The sequence below is a fragment of the Rhea americana genome, unplaced genomic scaffold (genome assembly GCF_003343005.1).
Source record: "Rhea americana isolate MKP2758 unplaced genomic scaffold, rheAme1 scaffold_246, whole genome shotgun sequence".
In the NCBI taxonomy this organism is placed as follows: Eukaryota; Metazoa; Chordata; class Aves; order Rheiformes; family Rheidae; genus Rhea; species Rhea americana.
This window is the reverse complement of record NW_028186364.1, coordinates 371489-394039: the sequence shown is the minus strand read 5'-3', so window position 1 is coordinate 394039 and position 22551 is coordinate 371489. Positions and strand designations below refer to the sequence as shown.

General features: G+C 37.3%; 1 protein-coding gene across 10 annotated transcripts in view; it reads left to right on the top strand.

The window, feature by feature from the left end:
• The window catches only part of LOC146594871 (zinc finger MYM-type protein 4-like), a 45013-nt gene extending 25000 nt beyond the window's left edge, over positions 1–20013 (top strand). For 7 of the 10 annotated variants that reach the window (XM_085306720.1, XM_085306713.1, XM_085306712.1 and 4 more), the window contains 20 exons: positions 850–965; positions 1094–1366; positions 1867–2017; positions 2250–2422; positions 2713–2863; positions 4529–4669; positions 4957–4994; positions 5522–5666; positions 6239–6354; positions 6678–6849; positions 7786–7839; positions 7959–8138; positions 8674–8768; positions 9349–9520; positions 10816–10911; positions 11270–11421; positions 12787–12898; positions 14103–14351; positions 15387–15516; positions 17110–20013. In XM_085306720.1, coding sequence (XP_085162846.1) covers positions 850–965; positions 1094–1366; positions 1867–2017; positions 2250–2422; positions 2713–2863; positions 4529–4669; positions 4957–4994; positions 5522–5666; positions 6239–6354; positions 6678–6849; positions 7786–7839; positions 7959–8138; positions 8674–8768; positions 9349–9520; positions 10816–10911; positions 11270–11421; positions 12787–12898; positions 14103–14351; positions 15387–15516; positions 17110–17317 — 2924 coding nt within the window. In that variant the 3' untranslated portion in view covers positions 17318–20013. The remainder of the gene's footprint in view (positions 1–849; positions 966–1093; positions 1367–1866; positions 2018–2249; positions 2423–2712; positions 2864–4528; positions 4670–4956; positions 4995–5521; positions 5667–6238; positions 6355–6677; positions 6850–7785; positions 7840–7958; positions 8139–8673; positions 8769–9348; positions 9521–10815; positions 10912–11269; positions 11422–12786; positions 12899–14102; positions 14352–15386; positions 15517–17109) is intronic. The other 3 variants (XM_085306714.1, XM_085306719.1, XM_085306715.1) reach the window with 3 other exon arrangements.
• Positions 20014–22551: the final 2538 nt, after the last annotated feature.

Below are 22551 nucleotides of genomic sequence, written 5' to 3'. Positions count from 1 at the left end.
TTTACTTCTTTAGAAGCATAATTTCACTTAGTTTACATCCAGACTTAATTTATCTTGAAAGTAAAGGCAGGTGTTCTTTCTTTAGGGAGTTGGAAAGTGATAYTCCTTTTTTTAAAAGAATGGTACTGATATGAGAACATAGGGGCTTTGTACTGTAGATTAACTTCACTATGACAATGCAGACATTTCAACTTTTAAATAAAGCTATTATTCTAGGAAGAAAAGGGTAGAAGCCAAAAGTTTYTCTCTTTACTTTTTGTGCATTCACAAACATAGATAAAGTTCCAGGATTTGTATATTAATACATTGAATGTTGGGGTTTTTCGATATGTTTATACATTCCATTCCTGTCCTAGTTATCTGCTAGCAAATAATCTATTTAGACCTGTCTTTGTTTTTAGAAAACTTAAACATAATCATAAACATTAGCGTATTTTCTGCTTGCACAAATAAAGCTGGTGGGTTTCCTGGCTAGACAAATCTGCTTGTGTGGATATCTACTGTACCGCCACTGTGACTRTTCTGCTTCTATTGTGCAGGGCGATTAGTTTATTTACCTCTGTTTAATGCTGCCTTGGGCTAGGTTAACAGATTACCTGTTACTTCTCTTGTAAAATAGAAAAATGCCTACTGACATCCTAGGGATATTAGGACATTAAAGGGGCTGGCAAGCAASAGGCACCGCTGCTGCAGTGTCTGCATCGGAACCTTTAGAAACTTTCTCTTAGACTTCTGTGTGTATCTTGCCTTGTCATTCGATCTTGCACATCACTGTATACACAGTGCAAAATTACCTGCAAAGCTACTTGATACTGGATACATCACTTTTTCTCCTCTATTTCACCCCAGGTGTTCAAGTTCAGTGCAACAGCTGTAAAACTTCTGCAATCCCTCAGTATCACTTGGCTATGTCAGATGGGAGCATACGTAATTTTTGCAGTTACAGTTGTGTAGTAGCTTTTCAGGTATGACATCTAGGATTTCTTTTTAGCTCRATTAATAGAATAATAAATTGATAGTATAAATATCTGAGATGTTGGGTAATATGTAATACTGTAAAAAAAGATCTTTTCCTCATTTTGTTTTCCTGCAGAATTTGTTCAACAAACCTGCAGGAATGAACTCCTCTGTGGTACCCCTGTCGCAAGGTCAAGTCATTGTAAGCATTCCCTCGGGGGCAACAGTATCGGCAGGTGGCACTACCTCAACTGTGTCCCCCAGCTCCATGAGCAGTTCAGCTGCAGCTGGTCTACAGAGGCTGGCTGCCCAGTCCCAGCAAGTCACTTTTGCCCGCACTGTTGTAAAACTCAGGTGTCAGCACTGTAACAGATTGTTTGCAACCAAACCAGAACTCCTTGACTACAAGGTAATAAAAATTAGGGCTTTACAAGCTTTTCTCAAYCAGAAATCCAAGAAATTGTTACTGTTACATGCAGCGGTTTGTCAGTACTTCTCTATTGCTTGCTGTGATCTGCTATGGGCAGATTTTGATTTTATTTAACCATTATCAAAATTAATACTGATAGTAGCTCTTATATATATATATATATATATATATATATATATATATATATATATATATATATATTTAAGAAAAAGACTGATTAGGTAAGCACATCCCTCATTTTTGGACCTAGAGATGATCCTTTTAATTCCAGGACAAAGCACATTAGTGAGGGCTTTCTGCAGAAAATTGCTCTGTCTTTGTTATAAAGCTGAATGGAGAGACTTGTTCCCTAGTGCTGTCTATTGGTGAATTCTAAGGGCATAAATATGCTCTTGAGTTTCTATTAACTATTTAAATGTTCACATCTAGGAGGTGAAAATGAGATTTGGCTTAACTGAAACGTTCTTGATATGTTGCAGGGTAAAATGTTTCAGTTTTGTGGGAAGACCTGCTGTGATGAGTATAAGAAGAGGAGCAGTGTAATGGCAATGTGCGAATACTGCAAAATTGAGAAAATTATCAAAGAGACCGTGCGATTCTCAGGCATAGATAAGCCATTCTGTAGTGAAGGTAAGAAAGGGCAAAGCTTCATCTCAGATAAATCGAGTCAGATGTACTTGGCCTTGAAATTCTGGGCAATACTAAAAGAAGCCTAATGTTTACCTAGAGCTTTGTTTATATTTTARTGCTACATTTCAATAAATTATTACAGACATAACTGAATACAAGAACTAGAAGTGCCAAGCAAACATAATTTTGATACTAAAGCATACTTTTGATATATTGCTGTTTTCTCTTATAGGTTGTAAACTGCTTTATAAACATGACTTGGCTAAACGTTGGGGAAACCACTGTAAAATGTGCAGTTACTGTTTACAGGCTTCCCCCAAACTGGTCCAGAATCGCTTTGGGGGGAAGATGGAGGAGTTCTGCTCAGAGGAGTGCATGTCTAAATTTACAGTTTTGTTCTGCCAGGTAAATGATATTCTTGCATAGTATTCTCTGAAATATAGATGTGCTAGCAAAAGAACCTTTGAAGTTAAGGAGCTATGTGAACTGCCTGTAGTTGCTTTTTACATCCAAAGAAAATTTACATGTRTGTGACAGATGAGTAAATCCCTCTTTAAGTTCTGAGTACCACTTTCCCATATAGAAGAAAACTAATTTGGGTTGTGAGAATACAGACAATGAATTTTATGCTGCTTTGTTTACTCTTTTTGTTGTTCACAGGTGTGTTTAATTTCTCCCTCACTCTATTTTTGTAGATGGCAAAGTGCGATGGTTGTAAGAGACAAGGTAAACTCAGTGAGTCCATGAAATGGCAAGGGGAGATCAAACATTTTTGCAATCTGCTTTGTATTCTGATGTTCTGTAATCAACAAAGTGTTTCTGACCCTCCACCCCAAAACAACACAGGTAAAACAGGATGTGAATAGTATTCCTTTTTGGTGTGCATGATAGCGATGTGATCACTTATTTGGAAACTCAGGAAGCTCAGTGAGCTTTTAATTATATTTCGTCTGTGGGGGACTTGCCTGTTGTCATTGAATGGGCTCAGTTTTAGATATCTCTGTTCAGGTAATTTCAGATTTCTATGGGAATGAAGWGAGATTGCTTCATACACCAAATGTAGTTTTTAATTTTAAAGAAGGTGAAGCAAAGTGTTATTTTCAGTTGCTTTCATAAATGAAGGCCCACTTTATTAGTATAAAACGTACTGATGTCTGTTGAAGACATGTTAAATATCTAGTTTGTCTCATGTACTTTATAAGACATAGCCAGATATAGTACAATGTTAGCATTCGTTTAACAAAAAATAAGTTTTAAAWTTGTAGTAGTCTTAATGATTAGAAGTGCATACTTCCATATATGAACTTAATGTAGCCAGGTCTGTGTTGTATGTAGGCATATGAAGGGTTGGTTACTGATTGTATTTCATTAAGTGTTGAATCTTAAACTATCAATGCTAAGATTAATGTATGCTGTAGCTGTTTCACTGCTGGTTATTTTAGCAGATGGAATGGGAAGGAGGGTGGGAATGAAGCCCACAGGAATAGGAACTGTGAGTTTCTGTAGGGAATGAAATGCAAAGGGAAGAAAGGAAGAAAGGCCCACAAAAACAGGAAGAAGAAGCGAAACAAAGGGCAGAAATAGCACTGGTCCTAAAGAGGGGCATATTCTCCCACTGAGTGATGGTGACTGCAACAGTAAGGTACCCAACGAGCGATAAAGAATATTAACTGAAAGTTTATAGTATGCACCAGGCCATATACTACTCTTGAATTTTGTGCACATCTCCTGCTTACACTGGTAGGAGTTGTTTTCCCTGATTAAGAGTAATATATCACTATATAAGTAACTTTATACTTTCAGGCCATAACTATACCATGTGACATTCCTGGTCTTGTCAGTACATTTGGCTGTTAGTAAGGATAGCAATATGTTTGATGGGCCTGCTTCTTCAAAAATGTGGCAGCAACTTCAGCTGAGGCAAGTGTGTAACACCTTTGAAAAACTGGGCTCCAGACATCTCTCTGAACAGGGRCTGCCAGAATACTGGAGTGCCTCAGAATAGTGGGTTATTTTGTTTTTGGTTTGGGGTTTTTTTGATGAAATGTGATAATTATGGTCCTTTCAGATGGAAAGAACCTTAAGAGTTGCTTTAACTGTGAGATTCTTATAAAATTCAGCTCATTCATTATATAGAATGTATAAATGCTTGTCAGGACCTTTACTGTCTCCCATACTATATATGTATGGTACTGAGCACAGTGAGGTATCCTGTTCTGTTGTCTGTCTTCAAAGTACTGCTGTGATACACATAATACTACAATTAGAAAGCCCCTTTCATATTATGATGAACTTCTGAAGTGGTTCAGTGACTGGAAAGCAGCTTAAGTTTGCTTGTGGAACCAACTCCTATTTAAACTGAAAATCTGCAGTTTGACACCTACATTCCTCTCTCATAAGGCAGGTTTTTTCATTTGGAGATATATCTGGAGGGTGGGAGCTGTTGCTAAAACATTTTTTTTTTATATAAATTATTGCTCATTCTAGTTTTCTTCCGTTTGTTCTATCCAGCAAACCTTTCTATGGCACCAGCTTCCTCATCAGGCCCTCCTTCTTTGAGAAAGGATTCAACTCCTGTCATAGCAAACGTGGTGTCCCTTGCAAGCACCCCTGCTGCCCAGCCTACAGTTAACTCCAACAATGTTCTACAGGGTAGGACTGTTAAATATGACTTCTGCATTTTTAAAAATCTATTTCAGGATATTTATATTTGTTCGTGGATCTTTTCCACTGGGGACGATAGCTACTTCTTCATTACCCTTCATGTCAGCGCGAATGGTTACTGTTTTGTCCTTTCCTTACCAAGATATAAATAATGACTTAAATTTATTTACATGCACCAGGGAATGAGGTTTAATGGGAATTCTTTTTCTTAACCTTGACGGATCAAGGTCTGGATGACAAGAACACATACTACTTTGTATTGTTTCTCTTCACAGGTGCCGTCCCTACTGTGACAGCAAAAATAATAGGAGATGTAAGTTTTACAAGAGAATCTTTTTATCCCTTTTGCCCAAATTGTATCAATAACAAGTAAAGTATCCAAAAAAATACTGACAGTATTTGCATCCTGGTTTTCTTTTTACTCCTTTTCAATGTTTTCACATTGATTTACTCAGTGTTTTGGGTATCTGTATCAGCCAACATTTAAGTCCTCAAAAAGCATCTTAACATACATTCTTTTTAGATCTTTGCCACCAGTAAGATTCCAAGATCAAAAGTTTGTAGAGGTTATTTGACTACAGAAGTCAAACATTGTTCAGGTYTGTTCTCTGCACACTTAACAAGAGAAAAAAAGCCCATTGTTTGATTAAAATAGATTTTTTTATAAAGACCAGAAAGCACCAAATGCATTAGTAARCTGTTTTTCTGCATTTTTAAATGATTGTTTTTAATAGCACCTTAAATTATGCAACCTCCCATAGTAGAGAACAAATATTAATCCTTATAATATGCTACTACAACCAATACTGATTCTGCCCTTCTTTATATTTTTTAAAACAGGCCAGTACTCAGACAGATGCCCTRAAACTACCACCATCACAACCACCCAGACTTTTAAAAAACAAAGCGTTATTGTGCAAACCGATCACACAGACTAAGGCCACCTCGTGCAAACCTCATACGCAAAACAAAGAATGCCAGACAGGTATGTGTCTAATCTCTAACTCATTTTATAAAAGTCTTTGTTGCAGGTGAGAGAGTAATGCATGGTTTATGTAACAGAGAATTATTTTTCTTAATATATTTTGAAATTTTAAATAGTTTTCAGATTATTGTTTCCAAATAGCAGTTTGCCTTACAAATGCAAAGCATTGGCTGTTCTTTGAAATCCTGAAAAGCTTCCTGTGTGATCAGTGGAGAATGAGGTGATGTGACATGCAAAMGGTTATGGAGCGAACTTGTTCCCCTTAGGACAAAATTTGTTAATTTTCTGATAGGTGTAATCTGTCCTGTTTTGGATAAATTTATTTTACTTGTTCTCATGTAATCCTCTATTAGGACTGTGGTTCTATGACTTGATGTGTACGTGCACAAATAYTCAGATAAGTTGCAAATCAGCAGGGCAATACACAGTACTGTGCACATTGAACTACAAGCAGAAGTTGCCAGTAATGGAGCTCCACACTATTAATTGTAATGGTCACTCTGAAGTGTGCAGGATGGCCATGCGCTCTTTTAAGGAACTAAGCCATTTTTGTTTTCTTTTTAATATAATAGAAGAAGAAGTTCAACCCCAAATCATTGTCTTACCTGTTCCTGTACCAGTGTTTGTGCCAGTACCCCTTCACCTCTATACACAGTATACACCAGTTCCACTTGGGATGCCAGTACCTGTAAGTTATCCTTCAGTTTGGTCTTGGTTTTGTACAGGACACAGAGCAATGTCATTGAGTTTTGCATTTAGCCCAGCTTAGATGCAGGTGGTATTTGGAATTGAAACCATTTCTTTCCCTATCCACGTCATGTTAATCGAGCACAAAAAAGCAGCTTATAGTATCATTGCAGATAAGAAGCAAGTTGTCCGGTCTGAAGTTACTGTAAAAGTTTATGTAGTCCTAAGCTATACATAAAATTAAAGGAGAGGAATCTCCCTTCTGTATTTGCCGTTTCCCTTCTCCCACAAACAAGTTCTAATATTCTCCACATGTCTATATAGGTACCAGTTCCCATGCTTTTCCCAACTACTCTGGATAATGCTGATAAGATCATCGAAACCATTCAGGATATCAAGGAAAAGATTCCCACAAATCCATTTGAAGCTGATCTCCTTCAGATGGCAGAAATGATTGCAGAAGATGAGGAAAAAGAAAAAACACACTCTCATGGTGGTATGTGATGRTTTTTAAAATGGAAAATATTAATTAAGTCAGATAGAGGTCCTTTCTTCACAGAAAATAAAGAAATAGCTGTTGGACCTGATTGGCTGCTTCTCAAATAAGCGTGCCATATTAAATGGTCCAACTAACGTTTATTTTCACAATAAAAGTGTTCCTGTGGTTTAAGTGTTAATTTACACAGGAATATAGTATTTGTGCCATGAGTTAGTGATTTTGAATATTTATTTTTTAAAATGAAGAAGCTTTCTGGGAATTCAGCTGAACTGCATATTTGAAGAAAGTATTGCCTCCGTATGCAATATTCTGCTTCTGGTTTTGGAAATGTGTTTTAAGATTTGCTTACTCTTGTTGTGTAGTTCCCATCTCAGGTGCTGGTTGTGCTGGCACCTTTCTGTAGCTTTTGTAATTTCAGAGGTTTATTGGTCARTATTCAGTAGAGCTATGTTTAGCATAGAACCTGAGTTAGATATAGATCACCAACAGTGGTGCAGRTATCTTTGTATTGCCTTACTCTGATCCTAGGTGCTGGTTTAATTTCTGGATTGGCAGTAACAAATTCCTAGAAATAGTGTGCCCCAGATCAATACGTCCTGCATTTGAAGATGTCTCAAAATCAAGAGGGCAGAGAAGCTGCACTACAAGAATGTTTTTCCTATCAGACCTTTAATGGTGGATTCTTGGAGGATGTTGAATTTAGAGATTTAGAAAGGCAAAGCAAATAGGAATTTGTTCTGCATTTCTATTTTTAACGTAACAGCATGGCATAGGTAGGCACCTATTGRTAGAACTCTAGTGGAGGAAAAGATGCATTACCTGTTGGTAGTATTATAACCTAACATACAGGTTTTTTGGTGTTCAAAATTTTTTGTCTCAATTATTTAAGCTGTGAATCATTTGTAAATACAGGATTTCCTTCTTTTTCTGAAGGATCTCAAACATCTGAGCATGAGCTCTTCTTGGACCCCAAGATATTTGAGAAAGGTTAGTTGATTTTTTTTTTTTAGTTGCAACGAGACTTTGATCCTGCTGTCTTTCAAACTCCTCTTTTTTTTTTCATTCTTTCCTATAGCACCTGATGTATTTGATCGTTCTCATTACAGACCAAGGTAGCACTTACAGTGGAGACCTAGAATCAGAAGCAGTGTCCACTCCGCACAGCTGGGAGGATGAGTTAAATCACTATGCCTTACGATCAAATACCCTACCGGATCCAGATCCAGAACTGAAACAGTTCTCCAAAGGGGATATGGAACAGGACCTGGAGGCGGATTTTCCATCAGGTCTGTATAATGTGAAGAAAAATGCATTGTTGTATAAAAGTATGCACAATTTTCTGAGTTAATATTGTATCAGCAGCCTGCCTATGAAGGGGATGTATTTTCATTTAGTACAACTGGGTATTTAAAGCTGCAGTAATATATCAGCTCTACTAAAAATTACTACTTTTTAGAATATGATTATTGATGTCTTTAAAGGTAGCGTTCTACAAAACCACTGATAGGGGTAGCAGGTAATCTTGTTCGACTCCTTTGCATTTATCACTTCTGTGTCCCTAGTTACAATTCATTTCAGTTGTGCAGAAGAATAAGTTTGCCTGAATAAGAACATTCACTGCCTGGGGGGCTTTTTACCGCTCTGAGAATTTACTTCTTTTATACAGAAAGTAAATTTATTGCCTGATTATCCAAAGGTAAAGCATTACTTGAATGTGTGGATGTGATTGTCAACTTCAAGATAYTTCATAGTATCTAACTGACATTTTTACTTGGGCATGTTAAATCATATAAACTCTTAATGGTGTTAATTTGACTTTAGACTCATTTGACCCTCTCAGTAAAGGACTGGCTCTGCATTCACGTTCACGAACAAGACGGAGACATAGAGATGGCTTCCCACAGCCAAAAAGACGGGTAAGAAAGTGTTTTTGGAACATAAGTTTCTCACATTTAAGGTAATAACATGTGCATGCTTATTCTCAAAAATAAGAAGTCTTGCTCCAGGGTGAAAATGAGAACTTGATTTAATTATGTTATATATTTTTTTTTTCTGTTCTCTTGCTACATAAAATAAGATTTTCTTCCTTCCACTCTGCAACTAAGTAGAGTAAATGCCCTTTTTGGTGCAGAACATTAAAGGAATATGTATCAATTAAAAAGCTCCAAAATAGATGTGTTTTTAAATAGCATCATAATCTACAGGAAAGAATCAATTTTTTATGATGTAGGCAGAGAGGAATATATTTTTGTGTGTATTTATCATGAGGAGAATTACTGTTGTTATTGCACCTTTTCCATGAAGAATAGTTAATATTTGTCTGCTTATTAGTTAAAAAAATATATATATAGTCATTCCCCCTCTCTCGTGAGAGAAGGTTTTTGTTACCATATCAGTACACTGTCATGATTATCCAAGATCACGTTAAATCTTCGTAGATGGRGAGCTTATTAAATAAAAGCTTTTATTTTCTTTTGTTTGTGTCTTTTCCTGCAGGGACGGAAGAAGTCTGTAGTTTCTGTAGAGCCCCGGAATCTCATGCAGGGTTCCTACCCAGGATGCTCTGTTTCTGGGATGACCTTGAAGTACATGTATGGGGTAAATGCCTGGAAGAATTGGGTACAATGGAAAAATGCCCAGGAGGAACAAGGGGACCTAAAGTTTTCAGGTAAAGTCTATCTTTCAGTGGAAATGACAATATTTAGTTGAAGAGCACTCAGTGTGATACGTTATTCAGGTAGGTATTAGGAYTATTCATTATTAACTGAGGTTTAAAATACCCATGAGTAGAGAAAAGATTTTCTGGAATATCATCTTATGGCTTCTCACGCATTTAGAAATCTCATCTCTTGCATTCTTAATATATCTGTCACCTATTAAAACACTCTGAAATACAAGGTTTCTTTTCAACATTATAAATGTTAGTCTCCTGTTGCATTAGCTCCTCCTTTTTGTTCATTTATGTGCAATAATTCGYGTGTAGAATAGATGCTTTATGCAGCTGTAGAGGTTTTACTGAGCTAAGATTAGGCAGTAGTTCTAAGCTGGCAACATTATGTTGGTTTCATCTTTTTCTTCTGTAGTTAAAGCATTCACAAAGTGTTTGTGTGCCAGCATAATTGTTTGTCATTAAAAAAAACGTGTATGCTACAGTGTTAAAATCCAGCACTTCGTTTCTGAACTTGACAGTTGTGAAGAAACCTTCCCAAAACTCTTCTCATTATACACTGCATCCTTCCTGAAACTAACTTTAAAGGGCATGAGTTGTTCCTTTCATCTCACTACAGTGACAAGTAATAATGGCAATGTAAATGTCGCGTTTGTTTGTTTTCCTAATTATGACTTTTTTTTTTTTTTTTTTTACAAAAGGACAGCAGTCCTGGAATTTGGCAGTGTTTAACTCTCCTTTTCTCTGGTCTCAGATCTGTCTTATATACTTGCCTTGAGAGTTTTGTGGGCAAATTTTTGGAGTCCAGCAGAATTTAAATTAGGAATGTAACTGAGCTTTGTTGGGATGGTGGGAAAGAGAGCAAACCATGTTAAACACTGCTGCAATGTGAAGAACTTAGTGTGATAGGACTTATATAAGAGAGATCTCAAAGGGAAAAATTTTGGTTAGAGAGAGATCTGCTTCTTCCTCACTCATTTGGAATTTTTGTTGTCATTACATGAAAAAAGCTGAGTATTTTTTTCATTTGTTTCTCAAAAGAGTAATCACATGAGTTACTGTCTTTTCCTCTGTGGCTTAGGAAAAAATGATTACAGCCAGTTCCAGGAAACTATATTCAAACCCCAGAAAGGTTCCTTGTTTAGTCCCACGCAGTCGGTCATTTGGGTGTGATGTGAAAGCAGCCAAGGCTAGTAATTTCATTGAAGATTCTCTGATTGATTGATGCTCTTTTTGCTCTGCTTCTGTTTCTGAATCCCATGGCCCTTTAAACTCTCRTTCCTTCTCCCTTTAAGGAGTCGAATATGCTGCACTCAACTCATGTCCAGAGCTACTAGGAAATACTCAAGATCTTTCTCTCACTCAAGATTCCCCTGAGTCCAGCTATAGAGGTGAAGCTGATTTATCAACCCTACACCACCAGCCTTAAGTATATGTAACCATTGCCATGCCACAGCTTTGGGGCCACTGAGCTACCATTTAAATATCCTAGYGTTAAATACCTATATTCTTCTTACTCAGTTACAGCATTTGTACTGGTTATACATGCTGGTGGTTTGTTTTTTATTGGCCAACTATGTATTTAATTGTTAGCTTACWGACAGGAAATATAGTTCACAAGTTTAGACATACAGGGGACTGTTTGAGAGAGGTGTTTTAATAGTTCTAYGTACATGAAATGATAAGGAATGTGTGAAGATTTAGTTTGTTGAGTGAAGTTAATTTTTCTCATAACTTTCTTCACCACAGTTCATCCTGTGAAACTCAAGGAGGACGTTCTCTCATGCACTTTTGCTGAGCTGAGTTTTGGCTTGTGCCAGTTTATTCAAGAGGTGCGGAGACCAAATGGAGAAAAGTATGATCCTGACAGCATCTTATACTTGTGCCTTGGAATTCAACAGGTAACTCACTGAGTAAGGGTATTGCTGAGAACATACTAAAAACTAGTCTGGCTTTTTGTGCGGTATCCATAGCACCATGCAGCTGCTCAGTGTTTGCAGAGGAGACAAGGGTGTTTCTTTATTTCTGCTTTATTCTTAGTCTGTTTTAGTCCAGTACTTGGCTAATTTGTCTGGATCTTTTCAAGAACAAAGTAGACAGGCCTCTACTGTACTTGGGAGGAATGTGGTATAGAGGGATAGGTGTTTCTATCTAGACACAGATCTTTCATTTTGGTACCCTTTTTTATCCTTGCCATGTATAGGAAAGCTAGGTATAAATTTGTGGATTCTCAGAAATGTTTGCTTTATGATGGAATGTTTCAGATCTAATTAGCTGTGCAATGCTCTTCTAATATGGAAGTTACATGGAARAGATTAGCCAGGAAAGACTATGCTCCTTCAGTGGTTAAGCAGATACCTATTGTGTTGGCAAAACATACAGAAATAGTATAATGGAAGTAACAGAATTGTAATTAATGAATATGAAGAGTCATGTAACCAGTCCTTGCTACCTGATTAGGTATTAAATATTAAACAGTTGCAGCATAAACCTAGAATAAAATAAATTCTATTGAAAATCCAGTGTGTCAGTTCAGCATACCACTGTTGGAGGTTTTTTTTGTAAAAATATCTTTTCATTTGTTTCCTTGAATAGTCATTGATGAAAAGGAATAAAGAGCTACTTCTGATGTGTAAAACCTGCCATTTGGTTAGGCATGGAATTATCTTTGACTTTTTTTGTTTTCCTGACTGTGCTTGAAAAAATGCAGAAAGAGTTTAAAAATTCGGATCACCATTGATAAAGTCTAGGAGTTTCAACATTTTTTTGTACCATTTTTAACTTGCATGGTTTCTGGTCTATATAAAAAAAATGTTAATAGCTTCTTGACTGAAATTTAAGGGACTTTTACATTCATGCTATAAATCAAGTTTTTTCTGCAGCCCTGCACTGGGCCTCTATCTGTTATCAGGATGGTCTATATTAGCAAGTGAAGTTTCTTTTCTTGGCAGGATATTCAGTAACTAACCTATTCTATATAGACAAACTTTTTTAAAAAGAATTTTTCTTTGCTTTTAGAGGATGACATTTTTTCRGAAAACAGCTCTAGAATTCGGAATATTAGTAGTAATTCTTACCTGTATCTCCCACTTCATACTGGAGAGGTCCCAGTCCCTGAAGAAAATTAGATATCTTACTGAAGAATTCAACATGTTTTGGACCATAATGCACTTGGACATAAGAAAGAAAAAGAATCTGATGTCCTATATCTTTTCTGCAATGTTAAGTAATCATAAATTGTGTGTCTTCCTTTTTTTCTCTTGTAGTACCTGTTTGAGAATGGTAGAATAGATAACATTTTTACCGAGCCCTATTCCAGGTTTATGATTGAGCTTACAAAACTCTTGAAAATCTGGGAGCCTACAATTCTTCCAAATGGTAGGACGATTATTTTATTTTGTGTAGCTGCATGACAAAATCATTATTATAAGTTACTACTTTTTCATTGCCATGAAGAAGAGTATGATCTGAGGCATTCACATTAGTTTCCTCTTCTCCACTATGTAGTTGTTTGTGGTAGACTAGAACTGTGGATTTTATGTCTGTCTATTTCAGTCACAGATTGCACTTAAATATATCTTTGTCTCTGATTAATCTGTCAACTTCTTTAAAAGAAAGTCTTCCCATCTCTATAGTCAGCATGATGGTTCTTCTCTTAAGTTTTAGCTAGTATTTGTTTGAATACAAGTAGCCAGAACTCTGGGTGGTATTTGAGATTCGTTACTGCAATACTGTGTTCAATTACGTTAGTATTTCCCTATCACTACTGGAAATATTTCTTCTGATAAATTGTAGAATCACAGTAGCAAGCCTTTGGTATCTTACCTCAACTCCTCTACTCCAAGTTCTTCTCACCTTAATCTCTTCCAAATTAAGAGCTCCCAAATTCTGCAGATATTTTTAATTGGTCTTCAAGTATGAACATGTGCTTTATAAAGCTGGAGAGCAGCCATGTTAGTAGATCAGATCTTTTAAGAGTACCAGGGAACCTTGAGTGATGTTGGAAACTCCATACTTGGATCTATAACTGGCTTTTCATTTTAAAATTTAACTTTGTATTTAATAAGGAAATAGCCCAGTAACTTGTAGACCAATGCATACAGTGAAGTTCTTTTTCTAACTGACTAGTTTAATTCAGTGAAATTAAAACTCAGTGAGGTTCTGCTGGTATCTGCAWTCTTCCTTCATATCCTTCTCTCTATTCTTCAGGCATTGGAGGATCTTGCTCTTGCACAGCTTGGTTCTCCATGCTTCCTCTTGTGTTCATGCATGCAGTCTTCTTGATGTTATTGGAATTACAGTTGCTTATTATAGGTCTGCATTGATCTGATGTGCAGATCATTCATATAGAAGGTTAGTAAAAGAGAACTTTCATGAGTCTCTGACAGAATCTACCTTCTTAATACTGTTTCTGTCCTCCACCTTACCTGTATGAGTTTCTCTTACCACTTTGAGAAAATTCTTAAAATCCACTAGATTGCCAGGGATCTGTAAAAGCTGTTCGTTTGTAACTRTATCTGGGGAACAGCCCTTAAAGGGTATAAATAACCCCTTTCTTTTTCTCTTTGCCCATTGTCTTCAGGTTACATGTTCTCAAGAATTGAAGAGGAACACTTGTGGGAATGTAAACAGCTGGGTGCATATTCCCCTATAGTCTTATTGAACACACTTTTATTCTTCAACACCAAATACTTCCAACTAAAGAATGTCAGTGAGCACCTGAAATTATCCTTTGCCCATGTCATGAGACGCACCAGGACTCTGAAGTATAATACTAAGATGACATATTTACGTTTTTTCCCACCCTTTCAAAAACAAGAGGTAGAATCAGGTAAGTGCCTGCTTTGTGATTCTAGATTTCTGCAATCATATCTRTATTTTTTGTTTTTCATTTTAAAAAGGGACAAGTGGAAGAATGTGTTATGCAATAAGCAGAGCTGTGAATAGTCTGACTTCTGCTGTTACTCAGTACATTTTCAATATTTTTTCACTTCTAGTAGGGTTTAAAGTGAGATTCATCATGAGCCGAAGTATCTAGTATTAAAAAGAAAAGAATTTTTTTCATTGAAAACCTACTAGTTAATAATATTGTCTGCCTTTGTGGAGTGCCTTTGCAAGGACATCAAGTGGGATCATGAAACTTTTGACTTCTTCAGTTAGAAGTTCCAGTGTGTTATGTGAATTCTCCTTTATTAAGAAAAAATATGTCCTCCATGTTCTTCTGCTAGATACTAGTTCTGTAAGAAGTTTTCCCGTAAGACTATTCCCTTATAGAATAAGGTTCTTGATGAGATTGAGAGTATATGCCCTAGTGAATATTCCAAGCAAGCAAGTATCCCAGAGTTTAATTTTTAGTTTGATTTCCTAAGAAAGCAGAACTTAAAGAATGATGTGTATCTTGCTCACACTCCCATATTCCCACAATGACTTTTAACTTAGCCAGTTTGAACTGAGGGGCAAGATTCTTGAAAGTGCTCAGTTTTTATAAGCTTTGGGATAGAGGAAGAGAACAGGAAACTCCACCCGATTGGTGCCCAGTGGCATCACAGAAGGAAAAGTGGGACCTGTCTGCTATTCATGTCTCTTGCCCGTGTGATGGCAAGTGACTCACCGGTTGGTACCCTGGTACCCCCATAGCTGTGGACACACTATAGCATATGTTATTTTTTGCCCACCCAGCGGGCAGACTGTGTCAGACCAGTTGATTTGCTTATGATTTTGAATGACAGATTATAATGTCAAATAGTGTCTTGTTTCTTTGTGATGCAAAGTCCCATCAGAATGGTGCTAAGCAAAGTGACTAGGGCTTATTCTTCGAGGTGCTATTCCTCGTTGAACATCTGTGATGTCATTTTCCTTTATCCAGATAAATTATCTGTAGGCAAAAGAAAACGCAGTGAAGATGAGGAGATTGGAACAGCAGTCGAAATGGCTGAAAATGCAGATAATCCTCTGCGATGTCCAGTCCGACTTTATGAGTTTTACTTGTCAAAATGGTAAGTAACAGAACTTGATTTTTCAACCCATATGTGAACTAGAACAGCCCAAAAGGGTAAAACATTTCTGTGAGGAAAATAGGTGCAGTTTTCTCCCAGCACCCTCCAAATGTAGAAGAGTTTGAGCTAAGTACTTGGCTTTGAAAAGCAGGTAACCACCATCCATCCCTCAGGCCTCTGGAAGCAGGGATCCCAGCTAGACCTTTTATGCCTGTATTGTGGTCTCCTCTCTCGATTTCCTAGTAACCTGATGTGAGTAGAGCCATGCCGATAGGACTTTCTGCATCCACACTGTTGCTGGACTCAGCAAATACACAGTGTTTGTTACTTGTGTTGGATGAAGAGTAGAGTTAGAGAGATGTATATCCTTTAAATGCCTTTTTACAGATCCTCAGGAGGTCCCTGAAGAAGGCCTTCCACAGGGTATGAGTTTAAACAGGGAGCATTACTATGGTGACCATAGTCGTCTTCTCTCTCTAACTTCCTGTGCAGAATCTTTCTTCTGAGAAGCTTATGACTAGTATCACATGTTCCATGTGAAAAAGAGTAGGCAAAGTGTGAAACAGATAAAACTGCTGATGGCTTTTGTGTGCTGAAATACGAGATTAACTTTTATTTAGAAGTTAGAAAGAAAAATACATAACAAGGACATAGATATGAGTCATTTTGTGTCTCTCTTTTCCTGTACAAACTTTAGTTAGATCATTGAGCAAAGAGTGTTCCTCTCTTTTCAAAGAAAACACACGTGCAAAATGAAACAGTGCCTCTTAGTGCCAGCTAACACCAAATACATCACCTTCAGAAATACACCTAGTGAACTTACTACAAATAATCCTATTACTTAGGCAAAGGGGTGTCTGGTAGCTGTCCTGACTCTCTCGTCTTCCCTTTATCTTCCATGCATTCACTTGCATATCATTAGAAGCTTTTAGGTGTCCTTGGGCTGTGAAAATACTTTCATGCTCCTCATCATATATCACAGCTGAGCCCCTGCAGTGGTGCAAGCAGCAGTAAAAATTAACTTTTTTGTTTTTAATTGAATGTTCCAAAGCCAACCAAAAGGCATCCTTTCTCTAGAGAGCTGTGTTTTCCTGCCAGAGCTTTTTCAAAGTCTGATGGTCAATCTACCAAACAGATAGGCTCACTATTCTGCACCATGAGCAGGCAGGCTAGGATTTAGTTTCATGTTTTGCTAATTCTTGAACTATCCCAAAGTCCTCAACAATTCTGGCATATTAGAACCACTTTTATCCAGAGATTAAATGTCAATTGCATCATCAATCGTATCAAGACACCTGTACCATTAATGGGATACTGCAGTTGAAGAACCATCTCTGCAAAGAGGTCGCTCTAATTGTCTTCATTTTATAAGCAACTGATGCTGAGTGACCTGGAAACAACTTAACTGTTCACTAAATTGAAGGGGGAAAGCAAGTCACTGATAAGGAGATATGAATTATAGCTTTTAAATTACAGCAATGTATTCACAATGTAACTTCCATTTTCTTTGCTGTTTTTACTTAATCTCTGTTGTCCGTAGGACTGTTAGTGCTGCCTGCTGATAATGTGGTCTTCCTTTTTTCACACTGACAGTTCTGAAAGCGTGAAGCAAAGAAGTGATGTATTTTACCTTCAACCTGAGCGCTCCTGTGTACCCAATAGCCCCATGTGGTATTCCACATTGCCAATAGACCCAGGAACCTTGGACATCATGTTAACACGTATTCTTATGGTGAGGGAGGTACATGAAGAACTTGCCAAAGTCAAATCAGAGGACTCTGATATTGAGTTATCAGACTAACTGAAGTGGGGTATTTTCCTTTGAGTACACATCAGAAGCACCAAACTGTGAATACGTCCAGCCGTTGGAAAACATGTATCAAATAAGCCAAGATAATGTCACCTAAAGGCATATTTTGAACCACAGTGGATGTACAAACTGGAATTGGAAGGAAGCAAGCTATGTAAGCTGCAAGAAACGACATCCTACAGCAGCGATAAATCCTCTGAACAAACTCAAGATGAACTAATCTATTTGAGTGGTGCATAAATCCTTTATCTGTTTAGGATTTTAAAAAAAATTGTGAAATATTTTTAAGGCAAAGTAAGAGCTACCATAATGATGATGGGCATAGAGAGCTAGACTGTGGCTCACGTGATTCCTCAGCCTGATGGCAGTCATTGCTGCCAAAGAATATGTGGAGATCCTAGAGCTCTTCACAAGGACAGGAGAGAAAGTGGTGATATTTAGGCAAACAGACACCTTCCGTTATAAATATATACACACAAATGCTTTTATAATTTTTTTTTTAAACTGGGATCAAATGTTAAGAAGGCAGAAGCTGCCAGGGTAGCTATCTAAATAGACAACAACATGGCTGCTGTTAAACAGTCGCACGATGCCAGAATCTAGCTCTCGGTCCATGCTAATACCAACTCTAGCTCTGTTTGATCTGTGATATGGAAGAGGTGCTGTAGGTCAAACTTCAGAGTGATCACGTTATGGGACAAGCATTTCTGGGGTATGTACAGAAGAGTGACTGTCCTGGGGTATGTGCAGAAAATCCCTTAACTAGCCCAGTAGCTCTGCAGTCGTTTGATATAATCTAGCAAATACTGTGGTGCGCGGAATTTTTTTTTCCCTTAAGGCAGCTTTCCTTTCTCCTCTTTCCCCTACTCTGATGTTTTTGGTTATTTTATAAGGCAAATCTGGAGGGCCTTGTCATTTCAAGGGAAAGATGCACACACTCTTTCTCTTTCCACCTTTGCAACACCTGCGGTGTTGTACAAAGGATGCAGTATTACTTTTGACAAAGAACTGTGGTAGAAAGTTACCATGTGTGTTTTTTCCCCACCCCACCAAAAGAGATTTAGGCATAGTGTTGGAAATTGAAAGAGATTTTTTTAAGACTTGGCTGTTACTGCATCTTTTAGAAGAGAAAAGCTCCCATATTGTGTTTAGAGGACAGGACATTATCAGATACTGTCTGTATCTCTGTTTTCTCAAGCTATAGGTATGTGTTTCTGATGACCTGAAGTCACAAATTCATTGGAAACTCAAATTATTTTTAAAGAGAACTGTATGGTTTTTATCTAGTTTTGGTCAGTTATCCAGCTTCTGTAACAGGGGTCTGATATTTGATCTTGTCACTAAAATTTCAGGAGATGAAAATCAACAGCCTTGAATGGTATTTCCTTTTTTTTTGTTTGTTTTTTTTTTGTTTTGTTTTGTTTTTTAATTATTTTTTTAGCAGTAACAAAAGTAATTTAACAAAAATAAAATCAGAAAGTAGTCTATTGACGTTGTGTACTCGGTAGTCCTGTCCCTGCCTGTAACAGATTTCACTGATGTATTTTTTAATACAGAAAACTATGTGAAAAGTAAACCTGCCCCAATTCTGTCTGATCCAAGCCCATCTGTGTCTGTCATTTCTGATCAAAGATACTGCTTTGTCCGCGTCCTGGCCTAGCACTCCTGGGGGGAAGATACTTCAGCCATGACATGTACCCTAACAATAAACTACGCAGGCGCTCGGAGGCTTAATGATTTTCAGTTAGATTAATTTCATATTGTATAAGCACTAGGTTATGCCCTATAGTTATATTAAAATATTTAAATAGCAGGCACACTCTTTTGTATTGGGATGGTTGATAGACTGTTTCAGGGGAAAAAAATCACTCTGGAGAGAACAGCTGACTAGCTTTGTGGATAGGTCTGCAGAGGATAGAAAGGTCTGAGAGATTTCTGTTGCATACAGGTATGCCCAGAACCTCCATTTAGTAGAAGACAGGAAGAAGCCAGGAATAACAGAAGCTCTTGGAGATTCCGTGTAAGATTGCAACTACCTGAGTCTGTATCAGGCTGCCTTTGCCCTTCACTTTCCCTCCCCTGCCTGCCCCACGGTGAATAAGTAAGAGAAGTTAAGACATGCTGTTGGGAGGAGTGCTTTTTGTTGGGAGGTGGTGAGRATTGTTTAAAAGATAATACAACAACTGAGTTTTCCCTTAATAGATATAACAGAAATATTCCCATAGAATAAACTAGTATATTTGTATATTATGAGTAAAGTATTCATTTTTATTTCTCTGAAGAACTTCACTCTTTCTTGTCTGTGACTGCTTTCATATTTGCTAATTTTTTCCAGGTACTTGGAATGAAAAATATTTGTGTATTCTCTCAGCAAAGAAAGCTAAAACACTTTAGCATGACTGACTGAAAGCAAAGTTGYTGTACTAACTCCTTTTGTTTAGTCACTCTGAAATGAGGAAGGGTTCAGTGCAGCTTCTTCTGATGATATAATTAACAGAACAGATAAGTTTAGTTTCAGTTTCTCTAGGGAGGTACTTTTGCTTTGCACCCTGGGGCAGCAGCGTGCGCTGTCCTGGGTGTGCCCGTGCTATCATACCCTCTCGAGGGATTTGTCATCAAGCTGGCTAGAATGCACACTGATTTACAAGTTCTATTGCCTTGAAGGATTAAAATATATTTATAAATTATACGTGCAGTATCGAAGTTCTTAAGAGTTGTTTATAATAAAAATATCTGAAGCATTTGCTGACCATGCAACACTTCATTACTTGAAATATTCTTTTAGGGAGAAAAATCATGTTTTAGTCTCATTATGGACAGGGAAGCAACAAAGATGAGCATGAGAAAGGCAAGTAGACGATAATACTTCCTGCTGATAGGGTTTTTTTCTTTACCTGTATGCCTTCTAATGGCTAGACACACACTGTTTAAAAGTGTTTAATTTCAGATGATAGCTTAGCTGTACAAACTGTCTAGTTTGAGAGTTTGGAAGCCAGAATGTCTTGTTACTCATTAGAGTATATTCCTGTAACGAATTACAGTTCTGTGCACTAATACCAGTCTTTGAGTTTTGCAGAGATTTTGGTTTATAATGCTTCCTGGAGTGTGGCTATTACCTATGCAGTGCTGGTGTTTTCCTAGCGGTTTTTATTCTGAAAGATGCTCAGAACRTGCCTACTAATCTTTCTTGATTTCACTTGACTAAAGGAGGATGCTAAAGGYACTTGGAATGTCAAAGAATTAGAGGCGAAAGAAGTTAAATTATCTTATGAATTATTCTGTCAACCTCATTAACCGCTGATCTAAAAGAAAACCCTGGATTTCTCTGACCGTAGTCTCCAGCCCAGTGATGTCTCCTCAGAGACTTGAAGTAGAACGGCAGCAGAGTGGTTCATGTCGCGTTTCCTAGGGGTACGCTCGTAGGATGGCGAGGCAGCACCAAGGAAGCTTTAGTGCTAGGGCTACAGAAGTGACTCTGAATGTGCAATAAAGTCTTTGTTTTTCGGTAACAATCTTAGTAACTYTTTCCAGTCCCTTGAGCAATAGTTTCACTGCTGCCTTAAAAAAGGAAAGCAGAACAAATGCTGCTGTATAGAATCTTTATGGTGCTCTCTTCAAACCACAGTCACCATGCTCCCAGTGTAAATTTGAGTTCTGCTGGAGTCGGCACAGAGCTGCTCTTTTTTTTTTTTTTTTTTTTTTTTTCTCTGTCATCCAATCTAAACATTCCTAACAGATCTAGTGGAGGCAAAATTAAGATATACTCTCTTCTACTAAATAGCTACTCATCTACAGTATGTGCCTAGTAGAAGGGAATGATGTACAAGGTTTAAAGAAATAACAAGTGTTGAACAATCAAGTTAAACATCATTGCAGAAGAAAGAGGGAATCTACCACTAATCACTGTGTAGACCACAGTTTTTTGCAATGGCAATAATTGGTAATTAGTTATTACAATGATTGAAAACTATTGAATATTTCTTTAAAGGAACCAGGTTATCTTACCTTTCTTTTGCAAGAGAAACCATCTAATTTTGAGAGTGGTGCTTTGTAACTGCGTGTGAGCACACAAATTAGTAAAAATCATGGACCATTGCTGATTTAGAAAGCTGAGAAGTAGTTTTAGGAGAAATGAAACTAAATCAGAGGGTAGTTTGCCTATTAGAGTTACAATTTTTGAACCTAAGCTTGCCTCCTTTACACAGACAGTTCAATAAAGTTAAGGTTTGTGTGAGCAAAGCAAGCGTGAACCACCGGTTTTCATCTCGTCATAGACTTCTTGAAAGGTGAAACTGCAGGACTAGTTCCTACATGATCCCTGCCTTTCTTGTCTTACTATAGTCTGCTGCTTGACAACAATCTCCGCTAGAGTATATGACTGCAGTTTTGTCGGGCAGGTAGGACTAACTCTATATACACCAGAAATACTCTTAAAAAAAAAAAATCCATGAGGGAAATAATTGGCTTGTAAAAGAGGGAGTAGAATGTTTTGCACAATATGGTTGCATTTACTAAAAACTTGGAATTTTTAACTATGGTGAAGTTGCTTGTTTAGTCTCTCCTCTGGTATGAACCTGCCACTTTTAATTGCATCTGGCTAAGTTCTTGCATTTTTATCTTCAGTTTCCCTTTTCCCTCCTTTCCCAAAGCATTTGATACYTTTTTTGTTTTGCTTTTGGAGGAAACTATTTTACACTTGTCAGAAAATAATAAAGGATTAAGTGGTGGAGCAGTAGCCGTTGAACAGTACTCTGAAGAGTTTATGCAGTAAAAGTTTTAGCATATTTGCCTTCTGTGCTGTATTATGCAGGTGCATGACAAGTGAGTAAAGCCCATGATATTTAAGGTGTGTAGATGTTGTTATTTTCTATTCAATGCATCTCGGTTGGGTGCTATTAAGAAAAATTAGTGAATGTGAGTACATGTCAAAGACGGGACAAACGTACAAGAAAAAGCTGATTTTAAAAGTGTGTAATTCCTGAGCCTAGAATGCTAACTTTTATGCTATTTTGTGAAAAATGACAAAATCAGCTTTTAAAAAATTTTATTATTCATCAATAGAGGCTGCAGCCATTGAAGTCATAAGAGCTTGCCTGATTGCATCAGTGGTAGAGATCTGTCCAGTGAGTGTTGCAAGGTTGTAGAATGGTTTTAAAAGTCAAGAGGCTTTTTGGACCCCAGACATCTTGGATTCTTCTAGCCACGATACTTAAATTTCCATTCRA